The sequence below is a fragment of the Rhinopithecus bieti genome, unplaced genomic scaffold (genome assembly GCF_001698545.2).
Source record: "Rhinopithecus bieti isolate Rb0 unplaced genomic scaffold, ASM169854v2 scaffold_34397, whole genome shotgun sequence".
Classification (NCBI taxonomy): Eukaryota; Metazoa; Chordata; class Mammalia; order Primates; family Cercopithecidae; genus Rhinopithecus; species Rhinopithecus bieti.
Genome location: NW_016814574.1, coordinates 123,366 through 150,164, shown reverse-complemented (window position 1 = coordinate 150,164; position 26,799 = coordinate 123,366). Strand labels below are relative to the sequence as shown.

The 26,799-nt window shown below is 36.5% G+C and overlaps 1 protein-coding gene across 1 annotated transcript in view; it reads left to right on the top strand.

Moving 5' to 3' along the window:
- The window catches only part of CAPRIN2 (caprin family member 2), a 48,925-nt gene that overhangs the window by 20,780 nt on the left and 1,346 nt on the right, over window positions 1–26,799 (top strand). Inside the window, 15 exon segments of the mRNA XM_017851474.1 lie at window positions 2,648–2,787; window positions 2,789–2,884; window positions 4,099–4,181; window positions 6,257–6,424; window positions 7,480–7,523; window positions 8,431–9,108; window positions 11,632–11,754; window positions 13,265–13,346; window positions 14,404–14,459; window positions 16,789–16,890; window positions 18,475–18,621; window positions 21,028–21,196; window positions 22,564–22,749; window positions 23,814–23,914; window positions 26,060–26,123. Of these exon segments, the coding sequence (XP_017706963.1) occupies window positions 2,648–2,787; window positions 2,789–2,884; window positions 4,099–4,181; window positions 6,257–6,424; window positions 7,480–7,523; window positions 8,431–9,108; window positions 11,632–11,754; window positions 13,265–13,346; window positions 14,404–14,459; window positions 16,789–16,890; window positions 18,475–18,621; window positions 21,028–21,196; window positions 22,564–22,749; window positions 23,814–23,914; window positions 26,060–26,123 (2,239 nt within the window).

Below are 26,799 nucleotides of genomic sequence, written 5' to 3'. Positions count from 1 at the left end.
TGAAACCCTGACTCCACTAAAATACAAAAAAGTAGCCAGGCGTGGCGGTGGGCACCTGTAGTCCCAGCTACTCGGGAGGCTGAGGCAGAATGGCATGAACCCAGGAGGCAGAGCTTGCAGTGAGCTGAGATCGCGCCACTGCACTCCAGCCTGGGTGATAGAGCGAGACTCCATCTCAAAAAAAAAAAAAAAAAAAACCACACAGAAAACCAACTTACCAATTTTATCATTCAGTACTACTGATTAAGAGTGGTTTACTTCTTCTGTTTTCCTTTCCAAACTGGTCCTCAACTGGAAAAAGAGAACAATGTAACTTACCTTTCTAATTTTCATCTAAAGAAGGCGAAATTGGCTCTTGTCCGTGGCTTTTCATGATACCTGATCATGATCTGGGAGACTTTCTTGTTACTTGATTTTATTCAACAAAAATTTGAGGCCCTGATATGTGTCAGACTCTGTGCTGAACACTAGTGAATATTAGTGAACAGTAGATGTAGTCCCTGTCATCGTGGATGCAGATAAATAAAAAATAGCCAGGGATGGTGGCTTACGTCTGTAACCCTAGCCCTTTGGGCGGAGGATTGCTTGAGTTCAGGAGTTCGAGACCAGCCTGGGCAACATAGGGAGACTTCATCTCTATAAAAATAAAAAATAAAAAAACAATTAGCCAAGTATGGTGACATGTACCTGTAGTTCCAGCTATTCAGGAGGCTGAGGTGGGAGGATCACTTGAGCACAAGAGGTCGAAGCTGCAGTGAACCTTGGTTGTGCCACTGCACCCCAGGCTGGATGGCATAATGACACTCTGTCTCAAAAACAAACAAAAAACCCAAAAATACTTTGATAGGGGAAGTTCAAGGTGGCATGAGCCCATACGACCACCCAGTCCTACCTTGGGAGACTGGCCAAAGATAAATCTGAGATAATCATGTGGTATAATTGTCTGAAGATGCCCTGCGAATCAGTTGCTTTTGCCTATACCATGATGAAACTCTGTCCAAGAGAATCCCAGTGTCTTGGAGAGCTAGGAGTGCCACCTCCATCCTCTTTTCTTCTCTCAAGCAGGATCAGAGAATCCTATAGTTTTGGTAAGTGTTACTGATGCAGTCTATACTGAGGTCTTGGAAAAAGCCTTACTGAGCCGTTCCCATCTGAGAAAATGTGCTTGCTCATGCAACCTTCAACCAGTCTATTTCTCATTCTCAGAATTTTATCTTCACTTATTATCTTTCTGCCCCTAGCAGTAGCTCAATTCAAAAGTTGCTTCCACATCCCCTAGGAAGGGATTAATTATGCCACAGTGAATCTTTTTCATGAGATTTTTCCCCCCTAATTTTAATCTGTTAGGATTTATGAACATCTCTTTTATATAATTTAAAATATTGATGCTATATCAAAATACTTTCACCTGTCTATAGAAAAAAATCTTAGTGGTTTTTTTTTTTTTTTGTATTTTAATCTTCATATCTTGCGAAATATCCAGTATGACGGAAACGTTACAATCAGAAAAACTATGGAGGGAGAAGACCTTTTAGGTTTCTTAATGGAAAGAGATAGTACTTTTTAGTTAAATGGCAAGTCCTTTCTGGGACCCATGAATATTATGTCATACTTCAAGGTGTTACAGTTCTAAGCTTTAGAGTAGATCTAGGGCTGCTCAATCTATATACACACATTGTTGGAGGGGAAACTTTTTTTTTTTTTTTGGTGGGGGATAGGATCTCACTTTGTTGCCCAGGCTGGAGTGTAGTGGCACTGTCACCACTCACTGCAGCCTTGACCTCCTGGGCTCAAGCTATCTGTCTACCACAGCCTCCTGAGTAGCTGAGACTACAGACATACACCACCATGCCCAGATAATTTTTGTATTTTTTGTAGAGATGGGGTTTTGCCATGTTGCCCAGGCTGGTCTTGAATTCCTGGGGTCAAGTGATTCACCCTCCTCGGCCTCCCAAAGGGCTAGGATTACAGGTGTGTACCATTGTGCCTGGCCTGAGGGAAAACTTAAGCTCCATTTATTTTCTATATCTGTTTTGTCAGCTAAATATTGGAGGATATAGCTCGGTCCAGACTGACAGCACAAATTATTATTTAAAAAATTTTTAATTTTACTTCTTAAACAAAATAGCATGTTTGCTGTGGCTGATTTTTGGCATTACACTTGGAAGACATTTTATGTCCGTTAGCTTTTCAGTTCCTTATGCTTTAGCCCGTCGTCTTTGGTTGATTGAAAATTGACCTTTTTAGTTCAAATATATTTTCCCTTGGAATATGAAATGAAAATAAAAATCCTAAAAGGTCCAAAAGGACTGATATACATAAACGCGAAAGAGTAAAATGTTGAAATGAATATGGACGTCAGTGATGGGTACTTCACTGCTCATCATAGTGATATTAGTAGTACTAGACATATCCTGGATTTGGGAGTCAGATATTTGACCCCCTTGGCTCCGGTTACCTGAGACAAACCAGTTTATTACTCAGTGACTTCTTTAGCTCAAAAAGGAGACAGACTAAACTGATAGTTTGACAGTCATGAGATTTATCATCTAATCTTAGCTATTTGGGTTTAGACTTTGTAGAACACGTATTTCTAATATGGGATGGTAGAGAATTGTTACCCTTAATTAGCCATTTGTTTTAACAGCTACTAAAAGCGCAGAAGAAGGCCCAGAGAAGGGAGCACATGCTAAAACTTGAGGCTGAGAAGAAAAAGCTTCGAACTATACTTCAAGTTCAGTATGTATTGCAGAACTTGACACAGGAACACGTACAAAAGACTTTAAAGGGGTTTGAATGGTGCAGTGTATTTGCCTTCAAAAGAACTTGACTACCTCATTAAGTTTTCAAAACTGACCTGCCCTGAAAGAAATGAAAGTCTGAGGTAAGCTAATGAAAAGATTTTCCTGAAATGAAGCGCTTGACACTTTAGCGCTTTAGCAGTGTGTGTGTGTATGCGTGTGTTAGAGAGGGGGAGAGAGAAATTAAGAAAGTATTAATTTGATTCAATATGGAAACTTTGGCTGGCCCAGACTCTGACAGGGTTGACAGATTGTCTGAAAGGAAAGTGAATTTGAATGGTCTCATTAACATGCTTCTTTATTGTAATACTGATTTTAAAAAAATGATGTCTGAGCATCAAATTTTAATCCTGTACAAGTATATTATATCTATTTCTAAAACTTTTAAAATAATTTTTTCAGAGTTGCCTTCTTACTTCTGCTATACTTAAGTAGAGGTAAATAATATTTAACATGGCCGGTATCATTAAACTTTCAAAGTAAGAATTATTTGGTGTTCTTCTTATGCTGTGAATAACTAGTGAGAAATAACATTTGATAGTTTAAAATACAAAGCCTGCAAATTGGGGCTGTCTGATTTTTTTCCCTCACAGTGATCCACTGCTCTTTTTGTTTTGATGGAGTAAATCAGCTAGGGGACAGATGCTTTGCTCTTGCTTTGTTAGATGCAGGCTATTCCAGCTTTGTATTTGTTAGCCATACTAAAGTAGAGTCAGATTTCAACAGTTACTAGAAGTCAGTCTCTGATCAGAGAGAAACCTAATAGAACTCTTAATTGCCTATGTATAGCCATATATTTTTAAATTCTCATGCTGATAGTCTACTCCATCATCATCATCTATACATTGCTTTCTTTGCTTTTGTGGGTTCAGGGAATGTAGCTTCACTTTAATATATGAAATGTAAGCAAAACATAATTTGTTAAATAAGCTGCTTTCTTTAAAGTCAAATGCGGCTCTTAATATTTCTATTTCAGTGTTCTTTTATCTAGGGCATACACCTGAACTAATGATACTGCATTGGCAGCTTTAAACTCTTTTTGGTCTATTCTTTAATAGTTTTATTTGGTAAAATCCATATTTTAGTTGTTTTAAGGAAAAATTCTTACATTTGAAATCCTCAAGCAGGCATTTAGTCACCGTGTATACATTTCAATTTTTTTATTTCCAAAGAGCAAAAAGACAAAATTAACATTTGAATGTCTTGTCTGTTAATGGGTTATATTGCATAAATTGTGCTGCTCCATATATATGTACTTCTAAAGCCACTTTGTTCTGCTGCTGCTTTTCCTTGTCAGTGTTGAAGACCAGATGGAGCAGTCATCCTTGTACTTTTGGGACCTTTTGGAAGGTAGTGAGAAAGCAGTGGTAGGAACGACATGTGAGTTTTCTCTACTCTGGACTTATGCAGTAAATACTAAACTTTATGTCTAGAAGTTTAGTATGATATTGAGGGTCTAAACTGTGTCAGTCCATCAGAACTTACATGTCTGACAATAATAGTATATTCATTGGGAGAATGATCCCTTTGTTTAGTCCTGTTAAAAGCAGCTATTGTATAACCCTAGTCACTAAAATGATATTCAGGGAGAGTTTTGAAGTGGCAAGTCAATATGATTTGGAAATAGAGCTAAGTGCTGGCTTCAACACTAGCTTGATCATTTTGGGGTTCAGTTTTCTATTCTGTGCGGTAGTACCTGTTCTATTTAAGAATCTTAAGTTCACACAGTGTTAATAATCGAGGCTCATCTACTAGATCAGCCTAAGAATATATGAATGGTTTTATAGTCTATTGAAACATTGTTGTCTGTTGATCTGGAAGTGGTCTGTGGAAAGAGAGTTCTTTTGGCTTGCTAAATAGACTTTGGCCAAATGACCAAATACAAATGACTGGACGTGAAGTACATAGCTTTGTGTACTAGCTTAGAGTAATGAAAACTTACTAGAAGGTAGTAAATATTTTTGTTACCAGTGATTGCTTCGTTGAAAAAAAAAATCCAAGTATCTGTAACTATCTTAAGATTTCTAAGTTCATTCAAGCTTAAATCAAAATTAAAAGTTTATTTCTTGGTTAGAATGCAAAATGAGTTTAGAAAATAGTTTGGCAATATTTTAATAAAATGAAGCATACACTTATAACACGAAGCAATTGGTCTTCTAGTACCTAAGATAAATGAAGACGTGTTCATGTAAGTACTTGTACATGAATGTTCATATTAGCTTTATTCAGCTGATAAATCGATAAAATGTGGTATACCCATACGGTGGAATCTACTCACCAATAAAAAAGGGACAGAACTATTGATACATGTAACAACATAGATGAATCTCAAAATAATTATGCTGAGTGAAAGAAGCCAGACATAAAATGAGTACATATTGTATGATTTCACTTATATGAAATTCTAGAGAAGACATAATGGAATGATAGCGGGTTATTGGTTTTCAGGGGGTCAGGGGAGGAGATTAATTGCAAAAGGGGTAGTAAGGAACTTTTTGGGTTGATGAAAATCCTCTGTATCATGATTCTGGTGGTAAGACAACTAAATATCTGTTAAAACTGTACAGTTAAGATAGGAGAATTTTGCCTGTAAATTATAACTGAAAGCTGATTTTTTTTAAAGACAAAATCTGTGTCATAGTAGTCCTATGAAAGGAATAATATACTCAAATGAAGTACGGAAACCGCTTAGTTTGGAATTATGTTTTTAATGGATATTCAAATAAAATGACTTTAGACCTATTTGTAGTGTAGTGACTTCAGCATCATTTTAAGGTTTTTCTTGATCATCAAATGGTCAGGTGGTAGGAATGACAAAGAGCATAACTTGAGTAAAATCTTCATGATGGAATTTTGTGGTCTAAAAATACTTCAGAGTTTGTACAAGATAGGGTTTTCTAAAATAGATTAATAATATTAGTAATCTAATAGAGGTTGTCCAATATAGGACTTTCTAACCCAACCTAATAGATTTTGAGGAACTGACTTTCACATCTCTAAAGCCTTAATTACTTGGGGAAGATAGAGTGGTTGCTAGTTGTGATGTCTTGGGAGCAGATAGGAAAAATGACTTATTTCTCATCTCAGAGAATAGATGTATGCTTTTGTGACATACTTGATTAGGGTCTCTGATCTTTAGTCATTTTTCAAATGGTGGAAATGGAGGTCCAGAGAAACTAAAGTGACTTGCTGAACTTTTGAGATTATGATCTTGTTAAAATTCGTATTGATTCAGCATAAAATAAAGATGGACTGTATATTTACTTTTCATGGTACTGATAAGTTCTCCAGTCAGTACCATGAAAATGTAAACTGTTGTAAACTATTGTAACGATGTATTGTGTACATCAATGTAAACTATTGTAACGGTGTACTACAACTAGGATAAAATTAGGATTTCCCAGTAATTTTCAGTGAGGTCATGTGACAACTAAGTCTTAATCACTCTTTCTTAGACAAACACTTGAAAGATCTACTGTCTAAATTGCTGAACTCAGGCTATTTTGAAAGTATCCCAGTTCCCAAAAATGCCAAGGAAAAGGAAGTACCACTGGAGGATGAAATGCTAATACAATCAGAGAAAAAAACACAATTATCGAAGACTGAATCTGTCAAAGAGTCAGGTTTGTTGTGACCTCTGAAAATCCTTATAGTGGTTGCATTTTTTAATACCCCAAATGAGTCACATATTGTACAATGATTGCTTTATTTTAATTTGTAAGGTTCTACATGCATGGAAATCTTTACTTACTGCAGGATAAACCTAGGTTTATAAAACATCTATAGGCTTTATCACCATGATTTACAGAGTGAACCTTATTAGAAATATTAGTTTGTACTTTTTCCCACAAGAATACATTGGTTAAAAGGAGGCATTTATGGAATTTCAGTAAACTTCTCTGTTAAACTACTAGTGGGATAATTCTGTTTAAAATTGTTTACAATGAAAGTTATGGTAGAATCCAAAACTGTAGTAGAATGAGGATGTAATTAACCTAAGGTTGAAATATCGATTCAGGAGAAAAAAGGGCTAAAGTCAGTAAAGAAAATATACTTTTAAAATTACCATTTGCCTGGGGAATAAATATTTTGAGCAAATGGCACTTTTGCTTTTGTTTACCAAACTTGGATTTATTAACTATCTCTTCTAAGGAGGTAGTCCAGGCAGGGTTCTGGTAGCCATAAGCAAGAGTCAAACCATTTTCCATGTTTATTTCTCCTTAGTTCTTAATACAAAGTCCAGTGCTTAAGTATCTCCACTCTCTTATCCCCTCCTAATCTTAAACTGGCTTGTAAGAGGTTTTTAAGGGCTCTATTTCAAGCTGTGATGACCAATTTTTACCCCATGGGACATGAGCTATAATGCTAACTTGAAAAAAACTGTGTTTTAGGGTAAGAGGAAATAGTCTTATTTTCAATCAGATATCAGTTTTAAACCGAAACTTGACTTTTGTGAAGTGTCTTACATAAGGAGAGCTACTAGTTTGAACTAGCCTCAGACCACATGCTTTGGACTAACAAGCAATAGAATTCCTCTTGCCATCAATATACTTGATTGTATTGCCCTTTTGCTGTTATGAGTCTTCTGAAATATGTTTCTAGAATGAATTATAGTTGTAATCTGTCTAAAAACTTATAGTTCCCGTAGTGTTTATTCGAATTCTTTTTATCATCCCAGAGTCTCTAATGGAATTTGCCCAGCCAGAGATACAACCACAAGAGGTAAGATACTGAAGGACAATTTGCTGATGTTGATTTTCCAGCCTTTTGTATAGGGTTGTGGTTGGAAGCTAAGGCTCTGGAGCCAGACTGCCTGAGCTTGAACACTGGTTCTGCAGTTTACTAGCTTAGGGACTTTGGGCAAGAAGTCTGATCCAGCTGTGTCTGTTATTCCTCATATGTAAAATAGGGATAATGATAATGACTAATTCATGGGGTTATTGTGAGGATTAAAGAGGTTGATCTAAATTCTATATTACTTAGAATTTGACCTGGCACACTGACTGCCCAAGTGTTAGCTATTTTTGGCCCCTGTGTTAGAGGAACTTTAAGATGCACAGGACTTTGCCTGTCTCCAGAATTTACTCACATTGGTAGCAGAAAAGGGTATTTGTTTTCTCTCTGAAGTGACATTGAAATTCATGGGAAGCTGAAAAGAATGGGAGATTCAAAAACAGTGTAATTGATGTATAGGGGAAATAAATAAAACACTGGTAGCTTAGGAAATGTAAGGTTTAAGGTTACATAATTTAACTTCGAAGTTGAACTATCCTCTGCCTTTTAATGTTTGAGGGAGTCACCTCGGGAGAAGGGTCCTAAGGCTGGCAAAGGCAGAACAGCCTTGGTAGAAGAGTCCGAATCAAACAATTGTTGCCAGTCTTAGGCAAGTCAAACAGAAATTGCTACTTCTGAAGTAGCGAAGTCTGTATTTCTGTTAATTGAGGAAAAAAGAATGGACAGAAAAGAAGGAAAGAGAAGTAGGAAAGTCTTTTCAAGTAGAATAAGGACAGAAATTTCATATTAGTGCAACAACTTAGATCAATGGACATAACGATACTAATAGGGTTGAATATTCCCTTCAAGGTCTTCTATGAATTTTGTGACTTAAGTGCATTGTTTCTCTATCTAGTTTCTTAACAGACGCTATATGACAGAAGTAGATTATTCAAACAAACAAGGCGAAGAGCAACCTTGGGAAGCAGATTATGCTAGAAAACCAAATCTCCCAAAACGTTGGGATATGCTTACTGAACCAGATGGTCAAGAGAAGAAACAGGAATCCTTTAAGTCCTGGGAGTCTCCTGGTAAGCACCAGGAGGTATCCAAGCCTGCAGTTTCCTTAGAACAGAGGAAACAAGACACCTCAAAACTCAGGTCTACTCTGCCAGAAGAGCAGAAGAAGCAGGAGATCTCCAAATCCAAGCCATCTCCTAGCCAGTGGAAGCAAGAAACACCTAAATCCAAAGCAGGATATGTTCAAGAGGAACAAAAGAAGCAGGAGACACCAAAGCTGTGGCCAGCTCAGCTGCAGAAAGAACAAGATCCAAAGAAGCAAACTCCAAAGTCTTGGACACCTTCCGTGCAGAGTGAACAGAACACCACCAAGTCATGGACCACTCCCATGTGTGAAGAACAGGATTCAAAACAGCCAGAGACTCCAAAATCCTGGGAAAACAATGTTGAGAGTCAGAAACACTCTTTAACATCACAGTCACAGATTTCTCCAAAGTCCTGGGGAGTAGCTACAGCAAGCCTCATACCAAATGACCAGCTCCTGCCCAGGAAATTTAACACAGAACCCAAAGATGTGAGTTGATCTGTATCATTCTGCTTCTGTCAGTGTAGGCATAAATAAGGTGTTGTGGTAATGACTTTTTAGTTCTCTCTCTTTTTTTTTTTTTTCGAGATGGAGAATCACTCTGTCACCCCGACTGGAGTGCAAGTGGCACAACCTCCGCCTCCCGAGTTCAGGCGATTCTCCTGCCTCAGCCTCCTGAGTAGCTGGGACTACAGATGCATGCCACCATGCCTGGCTAATTTTTTGTATTTTTAGTAGAGACGGGGTTTCACCTTGTTAGGCCAGGATGGCCTGTATCTCCTGATCTGGTGATCCACCCACCTCACCCTCCCAAAGTGCTTGAGATTACAGGCGTGAGCCACTGCGCCCAGCCTTAGTTCTCTTCAAAACCCATGTGAAGTTAATGTATAAAATATTTCACCCTCTTTAGTGGGTAGATTTATTATATTCCCTTGAAAACTGGGAGTTAATCTAGTCTGTCTTTGAACCTAATCTGAGATGAAATTTCTGCAATTATAAAATGTTGTTTTAATGCCAAAATTTTAACAACATAACATGATATGAAAATAGTAGATAATTTAGACAAGACCATAGTGTGAACAAGTGAGTAATGTAAATGCTTGTCACAGGATGGGAGATACTGTATTTCATTTGTTGTCATTTACCTGCTATATGAATAACTTTTTCTGACAAGTTATATTTTTCTATATTATCTTGCTTCTCTTCTACTCCTTTATGGTCACTCAGTTTAGCCCAGGTCTTTATGAAGGTGGTTTAGGGTGGTTGCAGATACTTCAGTATTGGGGGAAGGATTTGAATTAGTTCTCTATTTCCATTTCAAAATGAGAATTTTTCCAAAGGTAGGAAGAGTGTTGGCATTAAATATTTTGTAGTTAGGTTTTGGAGTACAAAATTCAGTTAAAATATAAGGCCACATTCTTTTAAGCATAAATAACCTATTTCAGGTAGGTAACACTTACATTGAATAATTCTTGGGTATAGTACTATGTTAGGGTTGCCTTTTATTGTAAATTACTTATTTACTACTATTTATAACGTAAACTTGTTACCACCTCATTTGCTGAGATGTATGAACTTGTGCTTCCACTGATCTCTTATCTCTGTGGAGTAGTCTTCCTTGCACTTCTGTGCCATTTTAGCTAAAGGCTTTCTGATAAACCATTGGCCCTCTAATAATGTGAAAAACATTTTGCTTGGGGAAAGCAAAGCATTGCATTTTATAAGTAAATTACCCTTGGCTTAATTCTGCTATGGAAACAAAATTTTAGAGTTATGTGGCTGTTTTGCTCTCCTTTCTCCTTTCAAGTTGCTAATATTAATTTTAGCTTCTTCCTGACCCTGCGGAAGATTAGCAGCTTTATTTTATTAACCAAATGTTGCACAACCATAACTGTAATATAACTATTTTGAAAAACATATTTTAAAACTCAACTTAATATCTCAATGAAGCTGCTTTTAAAAACGTGGTTTAAAATTCCAGTAGGTATAGCAATGCAGAACTTTTATCATACCAGAATATTATCATGCTATTTGATGAATTGCATTTAAAATCAGGGTTGCATATTTGGAAAGGTCAAAATATATTTAATTTGCTTTTGTGGCACAGATAGCATTATATTGAAGTTGCAGGGTTTTTCATTTACTGAGAGGAGAGGATACTTCTGTGTGTAATATAGTATTTTTCTGTCTTTCTTGGAATCTGAGCCGTCTAGAATATTGACTAAGTACAGTCAAATGCAGAATAGAGTTCAAAGCCAAAAGACTAGATAACGTGAAATTAATCACTAATGTTCAAACCTTCCTCCTAAAAGAGTCTCATATGTATTCACTTATGGTCTCTTAACTCTATTTTATCTGGTACCTTTGACAAACTTAGCTGTGTATCTTCTTTGAAAATTAGAAGGTGGAGAAGAGGAGCTAGTGGAGACTGGCATGTTGACAGCTTTAAGAAGTAACTGTAAATTGGTCTAATTTAGGATGTGTAGCAATTTTAAGCAATTTAGGATGAATATCAGTAGCCCCCAAGAGTGTACTTACTTTATAACAAAATATAGTGTATCCCCCTCAATTTTAGGGTATGTGTATGTATGTATTTATATATGTATTTACATTTTGATTTCTGAAATCAGATCTTAAAAATGGGATGTATATTTAATGTGGTAGTAGTAATTTTTGCCCTGGAAAAAAAATCATTGGTATGTCTCATAGTCATTGGTGTCTTATACTAGAGGACATATGGTAACTTGTGTCCATAATGAAAACACTCTTAACAAGGAGGTTCTGTTGGATCTTAATTTTGTGTTTTAGAAAGAGTTCCATGAAAATTGTGAAGGGGAAAAATCTGTTTAAAGTTTGCTCATTTAGAAACAGTATTTATGAGAAAATTCTTTATCTGTGATAAATGAACATTGCTGTTTTTTCTTTTCCTTTAAGGTGTAGTGATAAGCTGTTTCCTAGACTAGGCTCTTGAATTTGAATTTCGCTCTTACACATTATGGGTTTATCTTGTAGGTGCCTAAGCCTATGCATCAGCCTGTAGGTTCTTCCTCTACCCTTCCGAAGGATCCAGTATTGAGGAAAGAAAAACTGCAGGATCTGATGACCCAGATTCAAGGAACTTGTAACTTTATGCAAGTATGAGTCATTTACAAAATCTTAAATGATATTCATGGGGATTCTAATTGGAAACATTACAGTGAAATTATTGTTAAGAGCATTGATTATTCTGTCAAGTCCTGGGTCTGCTGCCTCCTAGCTCTCCTAGCCTAGAGTTTAGGCAAATTACTTGATTCTGCCTCAGTTTCTTTATTTGAAAAATGAGGATTATTGTTCCTACTTCCTAAGTTTGTTAGAACAAAAAAAAATGAAGTAAGCATGTGAAAAGCTTAACTTGCACAAGTATCATTACTGCTATAGATCATCAGTACTGAGAACTGTGAGAACCTACTCTATGCTTGGTATTGTTAGGTACCGTTGTAGTATAGATATAGAAAATAAGACATTCATTGCCTTCAAGGAATTTATATTCCAGTTGTAGAAGATTGTAAATTTATGTTAAATCAACAGTTAAATGATAAATTGTGTTATACAATATGTTTATGTTGTGAGATACACAGAATTTGAGAATAGTATGAGATTACTGAGGGCTAAAGTAGTCAAATAAGTATTTTTGTTTAGTAAAAGATCCTGAGCTTTGAATATAGACATGGGTTTTAAATTCTGTTACTTACCAGCTGTTTAATTGACCTTTAACACTTATTTGCAAAATGTAGGAATTGCCTATACCATCAGGTTACTTGAAGATGAAAGAACTAAAATGCTCCCTGCAAATGTGTAGCTTAAGTGTGCAAAATACTGGAAACTTTTCTGGGAGAACTGAGATAGGCAGAAGAGAGTGATTTCTCATCATGGAAGTGTTTTAACAGCATGAGCTAGTAAATGGTTGAGATAAATAGGTGCTCTTTGGTTGGGTGTAATAAAAATGGGGGTTCTGATTAGACTAGGATTGATGGCTATGTGTAGGACCTTAGTAAGGTCAAGAATTTCTTCTCCAACTTAGTCCTTAGATTTACTATTGTAGTTTTTTTGTTTTGTTTTGTTTTGTTTAAAGACAGGGTCTCACTCTGCTGGCCGAGGTTGGGGTGCAGTGGTGTGATCAAAGCTCAGTGCAGCCTCGAACTCCTGGGCTCAAGCAATCCTCTTGTCTCAGCCTCCTGAGCATCTGGGACTACAGGCACATACCACCATTCCTAGCTAATTCTTTAAAAAATTTTTAGTAGCAGCAAGGTCTCGCTTTGTGCCCATGCTGGTCTCGAACTCCTGAGCTCAAGCAATCCTCCTACCTAAGCCTCCCAAAGTGCTGGGGTTGCAGGTGTGAGCCACTGTGCACAGCCTACTCTTGTGGGTTTAGCACTCTACACAGCCTTAAGGTATGGCAGTTACTTTAGATTTTAATTTTAATTCTTAATTTCTTTTTCTATGGAGACTATTTTTGGCATCTTGAGATAGTGATTAGCCAGATACCTATAGCTTTAGCTAGATATCTGTAGCTAATAGACTATAGGCAACATCATGAATAATTTAATGGTAATAGCTTTTAAATGAGTAATCTCTGTTTCTACTCTATTTAAAATTGTATCTTTAGGAGTCTGTTCTGGACTTTGACAAACCTTCAAGTGCAATTCCATCGTCACAACCGCCTTCAGCTACTCCAGGTAGCCCCGTAGGTATGTAATCATTCTAAAGACTTGGAGCAAACGTCTTGAGCTAACAGCTGTTTGTTGTTGCTGTTGTTGTCTTTTCAAATGATTTTATTTTAGATGTCCTAATATGTTGGTATATTAATTTATTCTAACTGTATACATCTGTTACCAGTTATACGTGGGGAAATTACCGTTAGGACATTAGTGTACTTAACTGACTTGTTTTCACTTTTTGGAGAAAGGCTCTGGATGGGTGAATGGAAATACTCAATAGCTGTTTTTGTAATTTATGTTGTTGTTGGAGTGAATTCTGACCAGAACTTGCTTGACTCCTTTGGACTCTAAATCTAGTGTTGAGGCTTTTAGGTCTTAACTACGGGTGCGATTACCACAATGAAGTGGAGAACGGTGATTAACACAGTAACTAACAAAGGAGCCTGCGTTAGAATCTGGCCCGATGCTTCAAAGCTTAGGGTTTTTGCTCCACATTTGTTTTTCTCCAGAGAGGAGTGACATAAAGCTAGTCCAGCTGTAGTGAGCAGTATACACCAGCTTGAAGATTGGTGCAGCAATTCCTGGGTGAAGTAAGAGTAAATAGAGAGTAATTAATAAAAGTGATGAATATTAACAAGAAGAAACAAACTATATAATTGAAAAGTATATTAATATATATAATCAGAAAAAAACTGAACAGATGATCCAGATAAGATTGACTTTGAAATTTGTGAAACTTAAGTTTATCAGTTAATTACTATGCATGGTAGCTCGGGTCTTATCTTCCAGATCACTATTATCAGTTATTTTTTAATGTCTTAGTTCTTTCTTTTGGAAGTCTTGAAATGCTATTTTTGTCCATTTAACCTTAGAACATCACTCTGTGTCACCGATGGAACTAGTATTTTCTATTCTTCTACAGTTCTCTCTTTTTAAAACTCTTAATAGAAAGTGCATAATGAACTTGAAACCTAGTCCTTCCAGCTAATGCCTTTTTTTGTGAAGTGTAAGCTTTAGTTTCCTCCTAGTTGATACGCATAAGCTTTTGTCTTCCCTCAATAGTTACTGTTTGTTTTACTTCTTGCAGCATCTAAAGAACAAAATCTGTCCAGTCAAAGTGATTTTCTTCAAGAGCCATTACAGGTAACTTTCCAAATTAATCTTTTATTCTTTATTACTCAAGGAAGAAGCTCTTGCTTTGGAAAGAATAATCAGACTTACTGATTCTAATGTACCTAATGAAATTACTGAAAGTATTCTAAGCATATCTAGTTTAGTAGATTAAATACAACTTGTCCTAAAATGATTCCCTGATAACTATGCTGAAAACATCTAATACAGGTTTGCTGACTTTAGTAAGGAGAGAGCAAGCCTGAAGAAGTAAGAGGGTACCTTGTCTAAGAATATTATGTTCTCTTGAGCTTAAGTCATTTAGTTTATTAACATAGTAAAGTGTCTGAAGAAAGAAATTATTATTTTTTTTAATTTTTTTTATTGAGACAGAGTCTTTCTCTGTCACCCAGGCTGGAGTGCAGTGGCATGATCTCAGCTCACTGCTACTTCTGCCTCATGGGTTCAAGCAGTTCTCTGCCTCAGCCTCCCAAGTAGCTAGGATTACAGGCGCCCACCACCACACCTGCCTAATTTTTTTGTATTTTTAGTAGAGATGGGGTTTCACCATCTTGGCCAGGCTGATCTTGAACTCCTGACCTCGTGATCCACGCACCTCAGCCTCCCAAAGTGCTGGGATTACAGGTGTGAGCTGCTGCACCCAGCCTTAATTTTCAAACTGTATTTATTGAGCAGGGTATATTGAAGTTTTTCCTACTTTCCTCCAATTCACTCACTGCTTTTACTGAAGCAGTTAAATTTTATCTGTTCCAGCTGTTTAGGGTTCTCCATAAGGCTTTCAATTGACAAATTTTTTGAAAAGCACTGGTCTAGTTCAGTAGTTCTCTGGTGGAGGCTGTGGGATGGCTGCATCGGAAGCCCCTGGTCACTTTAATAAGGTATACATTTCTAGATAAGACCTTAGACCTGTTAGAGCAGAATTTTCTAGGGTGTTACCTATATTTTTAAAAACTTACTGGTTGAATCTTCATTCCCATTTTTTGGAACATTGGTTTCAAACATCATGTTTATTTACCAATAACCCACCTCCAACTGGTCTACTTAAAAAGCACTAATTTGGAAGCAGGAACTGCCATCACTTCTAAATAAATACTAATATAAATGTCTTTGTTATTAAATGAACCTTTTAACTGAAATTCAAGCCATTTTAAGATTAACTATCAAGTGGCCTAAGATGCCTTAACCTAGCGTCTGTGAATCTTCACTTAGCAACAGAGTTAGTTATTTCCCCACAACAGCCAGTTCTACTTTTCTTGGGCACTTGTCTCATTACTTTAATGACAGAGCCAGAAGAAAGACCTAGTTTTAGAAACACTCTAATCTCATAATGGTTCTAATATTTTGGCCAGATCTAAGTTAGGCCTATTTATTTGGGTAATATAAGATGTTCTAAAGGATTTCCAATATTTTTTTCCATGAGATCTTGAAACTTAATCCCCAGTCTCCTTCCTAAAAAGCAACATATCATAATGCCTCCTTCAAGAAGGTCACTGAAACATAATTTCTCTGTTTTGTTACCCTTCATTAGTTTCCAGTTCACCTATTTTATTACTTGGGGTCCTCAGAACCACATAGAAGCATTTAGATAAAAGGAGTGGATTCACTGAAACTTTAGACCTTGCTCTTGCCAGATTTTTATGGGTGTCTCTCTGCTATTTTTGAATACCTGTTGCGTGATAGAATTCTTTCCTAGCCACTCTTTTCATTTTCTGTAAGTTACAGTTGTCACAACTTTTGTTCCTAATGTACTTTCTCCCAATTTTTATTTTACATATACTATCAGCTTTGATTTTTCACTGGCATTTTTGGTGCCATTCTGATTTATGTAGAGCTTATTCTTTCTATTTATGCTTTAGCCTGCCTTTTTAGGACACTGATAGCACTTAGCATGAAAGCATAGTTACTATGATCCTTGGCAGAGCTGTGCCTACAGTGTTAAATATGCCCAGAGCTCACCTTCCCATGGATGCTATCTACTGCAGGGCCAAGAATCAGTGAAAATGGGATGAGATGTGTAGTTTTGGTGACCAGGCCTGGAAAGGCAGTGTAGCAGGCTGCTTGTGTTTGAATCTCAGCTCTGCCACTTAATTGTAGTATGATCTTGGGCAAATTTCTTAACCTTTCTTTGTCACTGCTTCATTGTCAATAAAATGAGAATAGTACCTACCTCACAGATTACCATTAGGATTAAATATATTAACACGTGTAAAGTGTTTAGTAGAGTGCTTCTTGACACATGTGCCTGTTCAGTAAGAGTAACATATTAGGAAGGCCAGGGCCCAAGAAATCTAAAGTGAACAAAATGTGCCTTTTACAATGTTTTGTATTTTCCTGTGTCTAGGCTGCTTCTCCAGTTACTTGTAGCTCAAATGCTTGCTTGGTTACTACCGATCAGGCTTCTTCTGGATCTGAAACAGAGTTTATGACCTCAGAGACTCCTGAGGTAAAAGACCAATTGTCTTAATTTCTTTTGTGTCTTAAAGAATAGCAGAACCAGTTTATCTTATGAATTACAGGCGTGATTAGTTGAATGATGTACCATTTATACTTTATTAATGTATTGCTTTCTATAGATACTGTGATCTTAGAACGTATACAGATAACTTTATTGTGGCTTTGGCATATAAATAGATTTAATATGGTATTGCCTTATCTAGTGCAATAAATGCCAATTTTTAATCTAAAATAATGAAAAGTGTAGGTAGCATTAAGTCAAATTTCTCACTATATTTACACTGGAGGACTTTTAGGAGAAAAGTTTCTTATTTGTATAACTGAAAGCTCAATAACTTTATATTTTTAATATTAGCACTTACTGAGTTGGAATGAGTTACAATCTTATTTTGGCTAACTTTGTCAAAAATATTTTGGGTCAGGTGCAGTGGTTCACGCCTGCAATCCCAGCGCCTTGAGAGGCCAAGGCAGGTGGATCACTTGAGGTCAGGAGTTCAAGACCACCTGGCCAACATGGTGAAGCCCCATCTCTCCTAAAAATACAAAAATTAGCTGTGCACGGTGGCGCGTGCCTCTAGTCTCAGGTACTCAGGAGGCTGAGGCCGGAGAATTGCTTGAACCTGGGAGGCTGGGAGGCGGAGTTTGCAGAGATTGTGTGCCACTGCACTTTAGCCTGGGTGACAAAGTGAGACGCTGTCTCAAAAAAAAAAAAAAAGGCATTTTAACGGTATTATGTTTGTGCTTTCAATTTCAATTCTAAGTTACAGTTTTTACTAAGTTTGAGTAAATTCTTAAGATGGACATAGTAGGATGAATTTTGAGGGGTAATTTAGCGACTATCAGGTATTTTTTGTTAACTATTATACAAGAATATGTATTCATTATAGAAGATAAGAAAATATAGATAATCCTTAGTTTTTATGGTGCTGACTTGATCTGAATTTAAATGAACTCATTCCTCATTTTAAGAAGAGGAAGAAGTGATTGTTACCAAGTAACTCATAGCTGTCTGCCTCACAGTCTAGTTGAGATTGGTTTTTGGTATTTTTTAAAGCCTTTGGATTTATAATCTGTTACGTCAAGAACTTGGGGCTTCCTTAGGTAAGGATTACTTAAATCGGATCAGAGTTGTTTTCTGTTTTAGGTAGCTGACTTAGAAACCCACTAATAAGTCTTTAGAATAGAGAAAAATTAACACTAAACAACTAACCCAAGTTTTTTCTTAAATCCAATTCTGATGTATAAATTTTGAATAATATTAGGTTCTTAACCGGAAATTACCATTTCAGGGTTTGAAAAGAACGAGGTGCATAAAAAAAGTTCAGCCCCTCATCTGTTAGACTGATTATTGGTAAGACTCTTTCACTTAGTCAGCAAGCTGTGCAAAGCAAATACTGGTATGCATCCTCAGCAACTGAGATTTGAAGTTGTAAGCAAAAGCTATTCTTTTGCATTCCTGTGTCCAAATGTCATCCTAAAGAACTTGCTGACTTATGCTAGTTTGGGTTTTAGAGTAAGTTAACTGCTTGTTATATGGCAGGTGATTGGCTGATGCTGCATTTCTCCTCCCCAGGCAGCAATTCCCCCAGGCAAGCAACCGTCTTCACTAGCTTCTCCAAATCCTCCCATGGCAAAGGGCTCTGAACAGGGCCTCCAGTCACCTCCAGCAAGTAGTAGTTCAGTAACCATTAACACAGCACCCTTTCAAGCCATGCAGACAGTGAGTATGAAACATGAATGATGATTGCAGTTCATTATTCCTGTTAAAAGCCATTGTTTCTCTTACATAATTATTGGGTACTATGTGAAAAGTTTGCCTTTTGTAAAATTTATTTGAGTTCGTAGAATTACATTTGGCCAATGACAATGCTGTTGTGGTAGAAGAGTAGGAAATCCGCAGGCTCTAGAATTTTAAATGGGTGTTTTATCAGAACATTATTCCCTCTTTCAGAATTAGTAGCAGGCAAAGTCGAGGACCCATATTAAACACAATGTGTGGGTGAGAAACAGAATTTCTAGCAACAGCTTAATAATACTAACCATTACTAATATCAGTACTAGTGTTATTCCCTAACATCAGTAACCTGAAATACCGGACACATACTTGGGTGTTCTGTCATTGCTGAAACTTTCATTTTATTTTATCCTGATCTCAAGATGGTTTTTGGAGATTTGTTCAGATTTGTGTGGTGGTTTGAGTTATGTATTTTTCTACAAATTGTAGTTAAGGCTTTTTTTTTTTTTTTTTTAATAATATTACAGCTAGTTTGGTATGTTTATTCTCTAAACACAGACTAGTCTAAAACAGTTCTTCGGGGGGAAGAAAGCCTTAGTGAGCCAATAAGAACCCTTCCTGTTGGTGCTTAGTGTCCCACTCCAAGCACTTTGATGGTGGTAGTGGGGCCAGTGGAGTAGCATGGAAAGCAGGCATCACCCGGGGAGATTGGCTGGTGAGTCCAGACAGTTGAATTCACTCACCTTATCACTTAGAATATCTTATTTTTAGACAGAATAGTTTTCTTGCTTTCACTCTTTTCCTGTCAGTTCATCCTGCACAGGATAGCCACATTGGTTTTACCTTTACTTTTGTCTAATTAAAAGCAAGCAGTGTTCCATTACAGAATGAAATTTAGTCCTCTGATACTCAGTACCTTTTCAAGTCTGGTATACCTGCCACACTGGTCCTCTGGGCTTGCCTTCTATATTCTTATCACAATACCTTTTGCTCATGCCAATCTGTTTTATCTGCCTGTTTGAATCCTACCCAGTACACATTGGTTCTTACTCATTTATTGATTAAAGAATAGTTACAAAACCAGGCACTGTTCTTAATCACTGAGGTTGTAGCAGTGAAAAAAAGTAAAATATGCTCAGGAAACTTAACATTTTATTATGGAGGTAGGAGGGCTGGGGAGACAGATACCTGTATATTAGGTGCTGTGTGATGTAAGGAAAAATGGAGCAGAATCAGGGAGCTAGAGAGTCATAGAAGGACAGATCATTGCTTGCCACATGGTAAAGATTCAGTAAACGGTGAAATATTTCGTTCATCTTTAGTTTTTGAAAAAAGACCGTTTTCCCTTATAGCTTTTATTCTCAGTAAGCATTATTATGATAGCATAGTAGCAGGAAGATTAACTTTTGCTCTTATGTGTAAATTCTGTCAGGAATCGAGTAGGAGTGTTTTTTTTGTTGTGTTTTTTACTGTGGTAAAGTATGTGTAACAATATTTACCATTTTAACCTTTTTAAAGTATACAATTCAGTGGTATTATAATAGTACATTCATAATGTGCAATCATCATCACTACTTTTAGAACTTTGTCATTATTCCAAACAGAAACTCAGTATCCATTAAACAATAATTTCTATTTATTTGTAACCCCCTCCACAGCTCTGCTAATCTCTATTCTACTTCGTTTCTATGAATTTACCTATTCTACCTCATATAAGTGGTATCCTACAACATTTTTCCTCTTGTATCTGGCTTACTGCACTTTGCAGAATGTTTTCAGAGTTCATTCACGTTATAGAGTGTATCAGAATTTCATTTTTATATGGCTGAATAATCCATTTAATGTATGTACTTCATTTCGCTTATTCATTCATCTGTTGGGAAGTTGAGTTGTTTGTACCTTTTGGCTATTCTTCTGAATAATGCTGCTATGAACATAGGTGTATAAATAGCTGTTTGAGTCCTGCTTTCAATTATTTGGGGTCTATACCTAGAGATGGAATTAGTGGATCATATGTTAATTCTATACTTTTTGAGGAGGCAGCATACTGTTTTCCACAGGGTGGCTGCGCCATTTTGCATTCCCATTGGCAATGCATGAGGGTTCCAGTTCCTCCGCATCCTTGCCAACACTTATTTTCTGTCTTTTTGATAATAGCCCTCCTAATGGGTATAAAGTTTGTATTGTATTATGGTTTGGATTTACATTTCCCTAATGATGATGAGCATGTTTTCATGTGCTTATTTGCCATTTATATTCTTTGGAGAGATGTCTATTCAAGTCCTTTGCCTGCAAAATAGAAGTTTTTGAATGTACGATTTTTCTGGATACCACCCTTAAGAATTTTCTTTGAAACTTCCCAAATGACTCAGCGTGTCCTTGTCTTTTAAGGTATTTAATGTTAATGCACCTCTGCCTCCACGGAAAGAACAAGAAATAAAAGAATCCTCTTATTCACCTGGCTACAATCAAAGTTTTACCACAGCAAGTACACAAACACCACCCCAGTGCCAACTGCCATCTATACATGTAGAACAAACTGTCCATTCTCAAGAGACTGGTAAGATCTTTGCATATGATATTTGGAAGACATAGATGGACAGCCAATTGAATGGAAAGCAAGTCTAGCAAGTCTGTAGTGACACTTTAGAAGTATTTTCCTGACTAGTAAGCATTATTTCTTCACATGTTCCTCCAGTGTTGAGAAAAACCTAATGCCCTTTCCTGTGTTGAGTTTACCTATTTTTAATTTTTGTAGAGATAGAACTTACAAGACTGATTTAACCTTGAAGTGGGTTTGTATTTTCAAATCTATTTGCTTTGATTACCACAGACAGTGATTGAGGTAGATGGGCACTATCTGACTGCTTGTATGAAGGTTTTGAAACCATTCTGTTAACCCTTTTAACACAGATGGTTATCTGTCCTTTTCTTTTTATCTTATAACAAAAGATTGAAGACTGTGAAGATATGACTTAGTATGCTCATTGTACAGTTTGCTTAGAGATGGGAGACTATTTTGATCTTTCATGCTGTTCTAAATCATGAATAGGTAACTTTGTACTCATTTCTTAATTTAAATTTAAGAAGCACTTGTAGATTTTTCATATTGGTATTTCAGATCCCTATTGAGTTTTTTAACTGAAGTCGGAGCAAATGAATTGAGCATTCTGAGTACTTGGCTAATCAAGTGATGAAGAGGTGGTAATATAAATTCTGGGACCTAGGCACAGATGACCCAATTGTCTTCTCCCCTCTACTGTTGAAAGACAGGGCAGGTGACTTACGTAAATGATATTTTTGTCATGTGCCTTCTCAGATACAGTATTAGTTAGAATCCATTTTCTTTTACTCCCTCATCCAGAGTATTTAGCCTGCTTTTAAAATTGTCATAAAATATACATAAAATTACCATTTTAATCCTTTTTAACTATATAGATATTCTGTGGCATTAAGTACAACCAAATTGTTGTGTAATTATTACCACTGTCCACCTCCAGAACTTTTCATCTTCCCCCAACTGAAACTTTGTAATCATTTAATACTAACTACTCCTCCTCCTCTCCCCCTAGCCCCTGGCAACCACCATTCTACTTTCTGATTCTGAAAATGACTACTTTAGGTACCTCATATAAGTGGTATACAATATTTGTGCTTTTGAAACTAGCTTATTTTACTTGGCATGTCTTAAGGGTTCATTCGTGTTGTAGCATGGGTCAAAATTTTCTTCCTTTTTTAGGCTGAGTAATATTCCATTATATATGAATTATGTATTTGAGTCATGTAGATGAATTGTATATATGAATATATATCTCCTATTTGTTTTTAAAGGGAGCAAATTGTATTAATGATTTTGATATATATTGGCTTTTAAGTATAAAGACTATTACCATTTAACTCTTGGACTCCAAAACCGTTTTTCTTAAGCAGCAAATTATCATCCTGATGGAACTATTCAAGTAAGCAATGGTAGCCTTGCCTTTTACCCAGCACAGACGAATGTATTTCCCAGACCTACTCAGCCATTTGTCAATAGCCGGGGATCTGTTAGAGGATGTACTCGTGGTGGGAGATTAATAACCAATTCCTATCGGTCCCCTGGTGGTTATAAAGGTATGCCCTGAATAAAATTTAATTATACTGAATTATTTTGTCTGTGTGTTTACTTGACTCAAACCATTTTTACCTAACCTTGCTCTTACCTAACCTTTTGTCATTTACAATGTAGTAGAGAATTTCCTGTTTGTGAATAATAAAGTATTTTTAATATACCTATTCTTCATAACAGAGGAACTAATTTTCTGAATGAAAAGCAGATTGATTTTGTGACTTACTGAAGTGGAAGGTTTCACCATATTGTTTTACAGAGGATGAATTTTCATATTTGAGTGATGTTTTTCTTTTGTTGACTTAATTCTGCTAAAAGTGTATCATATTTACAAAATGCCCATTATCTAGTTATTTGTTAGATTATGTCACAAAGAATATAGAATTTGAGACTATAATAATGATATTCTCTTAAACTTTTGTTATGATTCCAAGTATCCTAGTCACTACTTATTATTAACAAAATACTCTAGACAGGCCGGGTGCAGTGGCTCACACCTGTCATCCCATGACTTTGGGATGCCGAGGTAGGAGGATCATTGAGGCCAGGAGTTTGCGACCAGCCTGGGCAACACAGTGAGACCCCGTCTCTACAAAGAATTTTTAAAAATTAGCTGGGCATGGTGATGTGCACTTGTAGTCCCAGCTACTTGGGAGGCTGAACTGGGAAGAATGCTTGAGTCCAAGAGTTTGAGGTTACAGTGAGCTGTGATCTCACTACTGTGCTCCAGCCTGAGTAACAGAGTGAGGCACTGCCTATAAAAAAGCAAACAACAAGAAAACAACCCTTGACAGAGGCCCTAAGTAGCTAACTGCCCTACCACCACGCTTTCCCAACCCCAACCTGCATTTTAGCAGTAGTAAATTTATAAACCTGGCTTATTTGAAGACATCACATATAAATGTATGTTTTACTGTGGAAGCAATATTAGTAGTTTGCTTAAAGAGGGTATAATTCTAATGATGGCATTATACAATCAATTTAACTTTTAAAGCAATATAGAATTAGACTGTTTAAAAGTTTAATATGATTTTGTACATAATCTTATGTAAGTTTGTTTATTTATTAGGTTTTGATACTTATAGAGGACTCCCTTCAATTTCCAATGGAAATTATAGCCAGCTGCAGTTCCAAGCTAGAGAGTATTCTGGATCACCTTATTCCCAAAGGGTAAGTAAGAATAGTTGTCATAGTTGAATGATGGTACAGTTGTTGATGTTAAGCTGGTGATTGAAGTATATAGCAGAGTCATAATTTGTTTTCTAAAAGTGCACTCTTAGTTTTAAAACTACTTGTAAGTCCTATGGAGAAGAGTTGAGTTGGAAGCTTTTTCCAATTACTCAAGAAAGATAAATGATAACTGCTTGTTATGTGGAACTTAGAAGGTGTTAAGGACATTATTAATCATGTTGTTTGCATTAACCCATTTGCTCTTCCACCTTATAGGAGAAACTGGTTCAGAGGTTAAATAACTTATCTAAGGTCACTCATCAAGGAAATGGTAAACTAAGATTAGAACGTGACTTTCTTACTCCAGAGCCCATGATTTTAAGTTTACTACATTGCCTTTGACTTAACTTGCCTAAATAGCAAATGTAGCAAAGCCCTTTTTCATAAGATTTTTGTTGTTGTTTGTTCTTATTTGAAGAACCCAGCATATTTTCTTTACTACATATGATAAAAGACTCAAGAGTATGTTAGAAATTCCACTTTAACAAACCTTGGGAACTTACGGATTTGAATCTATAATACATCAGCATATTCAGTTTTGAAGTTTTACAAGTCTTTGAGTATGTGTATGGTATCATACTGAGTTCTGTTGGTAATATATAAAATACGTATCCTTGGAGTTTACAGTTACATGGGGTAGGATGGATGTCCACACAGAGGCAGTATTGAAAAGGGTGAAGGCCAGGCGTGGTGACTCACGCCTGTAATCCCAGCACTTTGGGAAGCCGAGGCGGGTGGATCACTTGAGGTCAGGAGTTTGAGACCAGCCTGACCAACATGGTGAAACCCCATCTCTACTAAAAATACAAAATTAGCCGGACGTGGTGGCACACACCTGTAATCCCAGCTACTCGAGAGGCTGAGGCAGGAGAATTGCTTGAACCTGGGAGGTAGAGGTTGTAGTGAGCAGAGATAGCGCCATTGCACTCCACCCTGGGCAAGAAGAGCGAGACTCCATCTCAAAAAAAAGAAAAACACCTTGGAATCTAAATGCCTTGGGTCTGACCCCTCATTTATCACTTCTCTTGCCACGTGACCTTAGATATGTTAGTGAAACTTTTTGAGCTCTAGTTCCTCATCTGTTAGTTTTTCATCTAACACTGAGGGGTAGTGAGGTTTTCTCCATGAGATATTCTGAGAATTAAATGAACTAAAGCACCTAAGTGCTTAGCACTACAGAGCCAGGTGTGTATATTAGTCATACAAATACGAGATGTTATTATGTGATCCTCATGGAATGTATGTGAGGGGAGGATGTTGATTAATATAGACTTAAGTAAAAGAACTGTCTCTTCTTAATACCACTATTACAGTATTTTGTGTGCTCTTTTACATTTCTTCCTGAGGAACAAGAAATTGATAATGCTAGTTGCTATTGCAGAGGGGGGACTGGGAGTATGGAGTAAGAGGCTTTATTATTTTTACCGTATACCTTCTTATCCTGTTTCAATTTTTTATTGCATATAATAATTACACCACTAATTATTCTTTTCATGAGTTGTATGAAGTTTGGCTTCCTTCATACTTGAGTTTGTTTGAAGTACTGCCCCTGGAACATTTTTTCTTAATATATTGGATTATATTTCTAGGCACTAAATATATTTATACAATATACTTTTTTATCAATTTCTTAAAAAAAAATTCCCAAATCCCAACATAGTTGGTATTGGTCTTCCCAGTTTGGTGTATAAATAGAGCAAGGTTGAGAAAAATCTGTGTTCTTGCTTTATGATGTCCTTTTATACTGAGATGAGGGACAGAGGACCATGCCACATGTAAAAATTTCTCTCATTACTCAGCATTGTATCTTTTACATTGTATTCTCCAAGTGCTTTATTGTTTTTCATTTATTAACAGATCTAATTGGTCAGATTAATTAACAGATGAAGCAGGTAATGCCACTGTTGCCCTTGCTTTGTTTTTCTTAGTGTTTGGAAACATCTGAGCCTCTTTGGTTGCTGGGGAAGGCCAGGTAAAGAACTAAAGGGACTAATCTTACAGATTTGCCAGCCAGTAGTCCTGTGTAATAACCAATTATAGTCCTGCATTTTTAATGCCAAGATAAATATTATATGTTCACTTTAGGATAATTTCCAGCAGTGTTATAAGCGAGGAGGGACATCTGGTGGTCCACGAGCAAATTCCAGAGGTAAGAGTAATTAACTGAATAGTTTTTTTTTTACCCAAAACATGTCTCTAGTTCTTTCTGCATCCTCTACCAAGTTCTTCCCAAAGCGCATTGCTTTTTAGCGTTTGTCTAGTTGAGGTTTTCAATTTGCTTGAATGTAGTACTAAAGTACTAAGGGAGATATTAGACTACTAGATAGGCTATGGAAACCAATTGCAAATTGAATTAAAAGGGTGGGTGTTTTAAAAAAATCTACTTGACACTAGAGCATATTTAATCCTATATATTCACTATGCTGATTTCAAATATTTTCATATGATGATTCAGGATGGTGGTTTTTGTAATAATGGGTACTTCTACTTTAATGTCACTGCATTAATAGATTCAAATAAGCAACAATTAAGATACTGTGACTTGAAACAAAAGCAGCATACTTATAACACTTTTTAAAATGTGAAGGAACTATTGAAAGTTTGTATAAGGGAGAAAAAAATCATTGAAGAGTAACTTTGTCACAGGAAAGCAATCTTTTCCTTCTGAAAAAATAGCGAGTATTCAGTTTGCCTTTGCCTTCCTCTGAGCAGTGTTTTTGTATGGCACTGAAAACATTAAAAGTGTATGACTTGGAAACAAAAAAAACCAAGCATTCATCATGGGACTTAGTTCCATATCAGTCTATCTCTGAATGGCTAGTGGC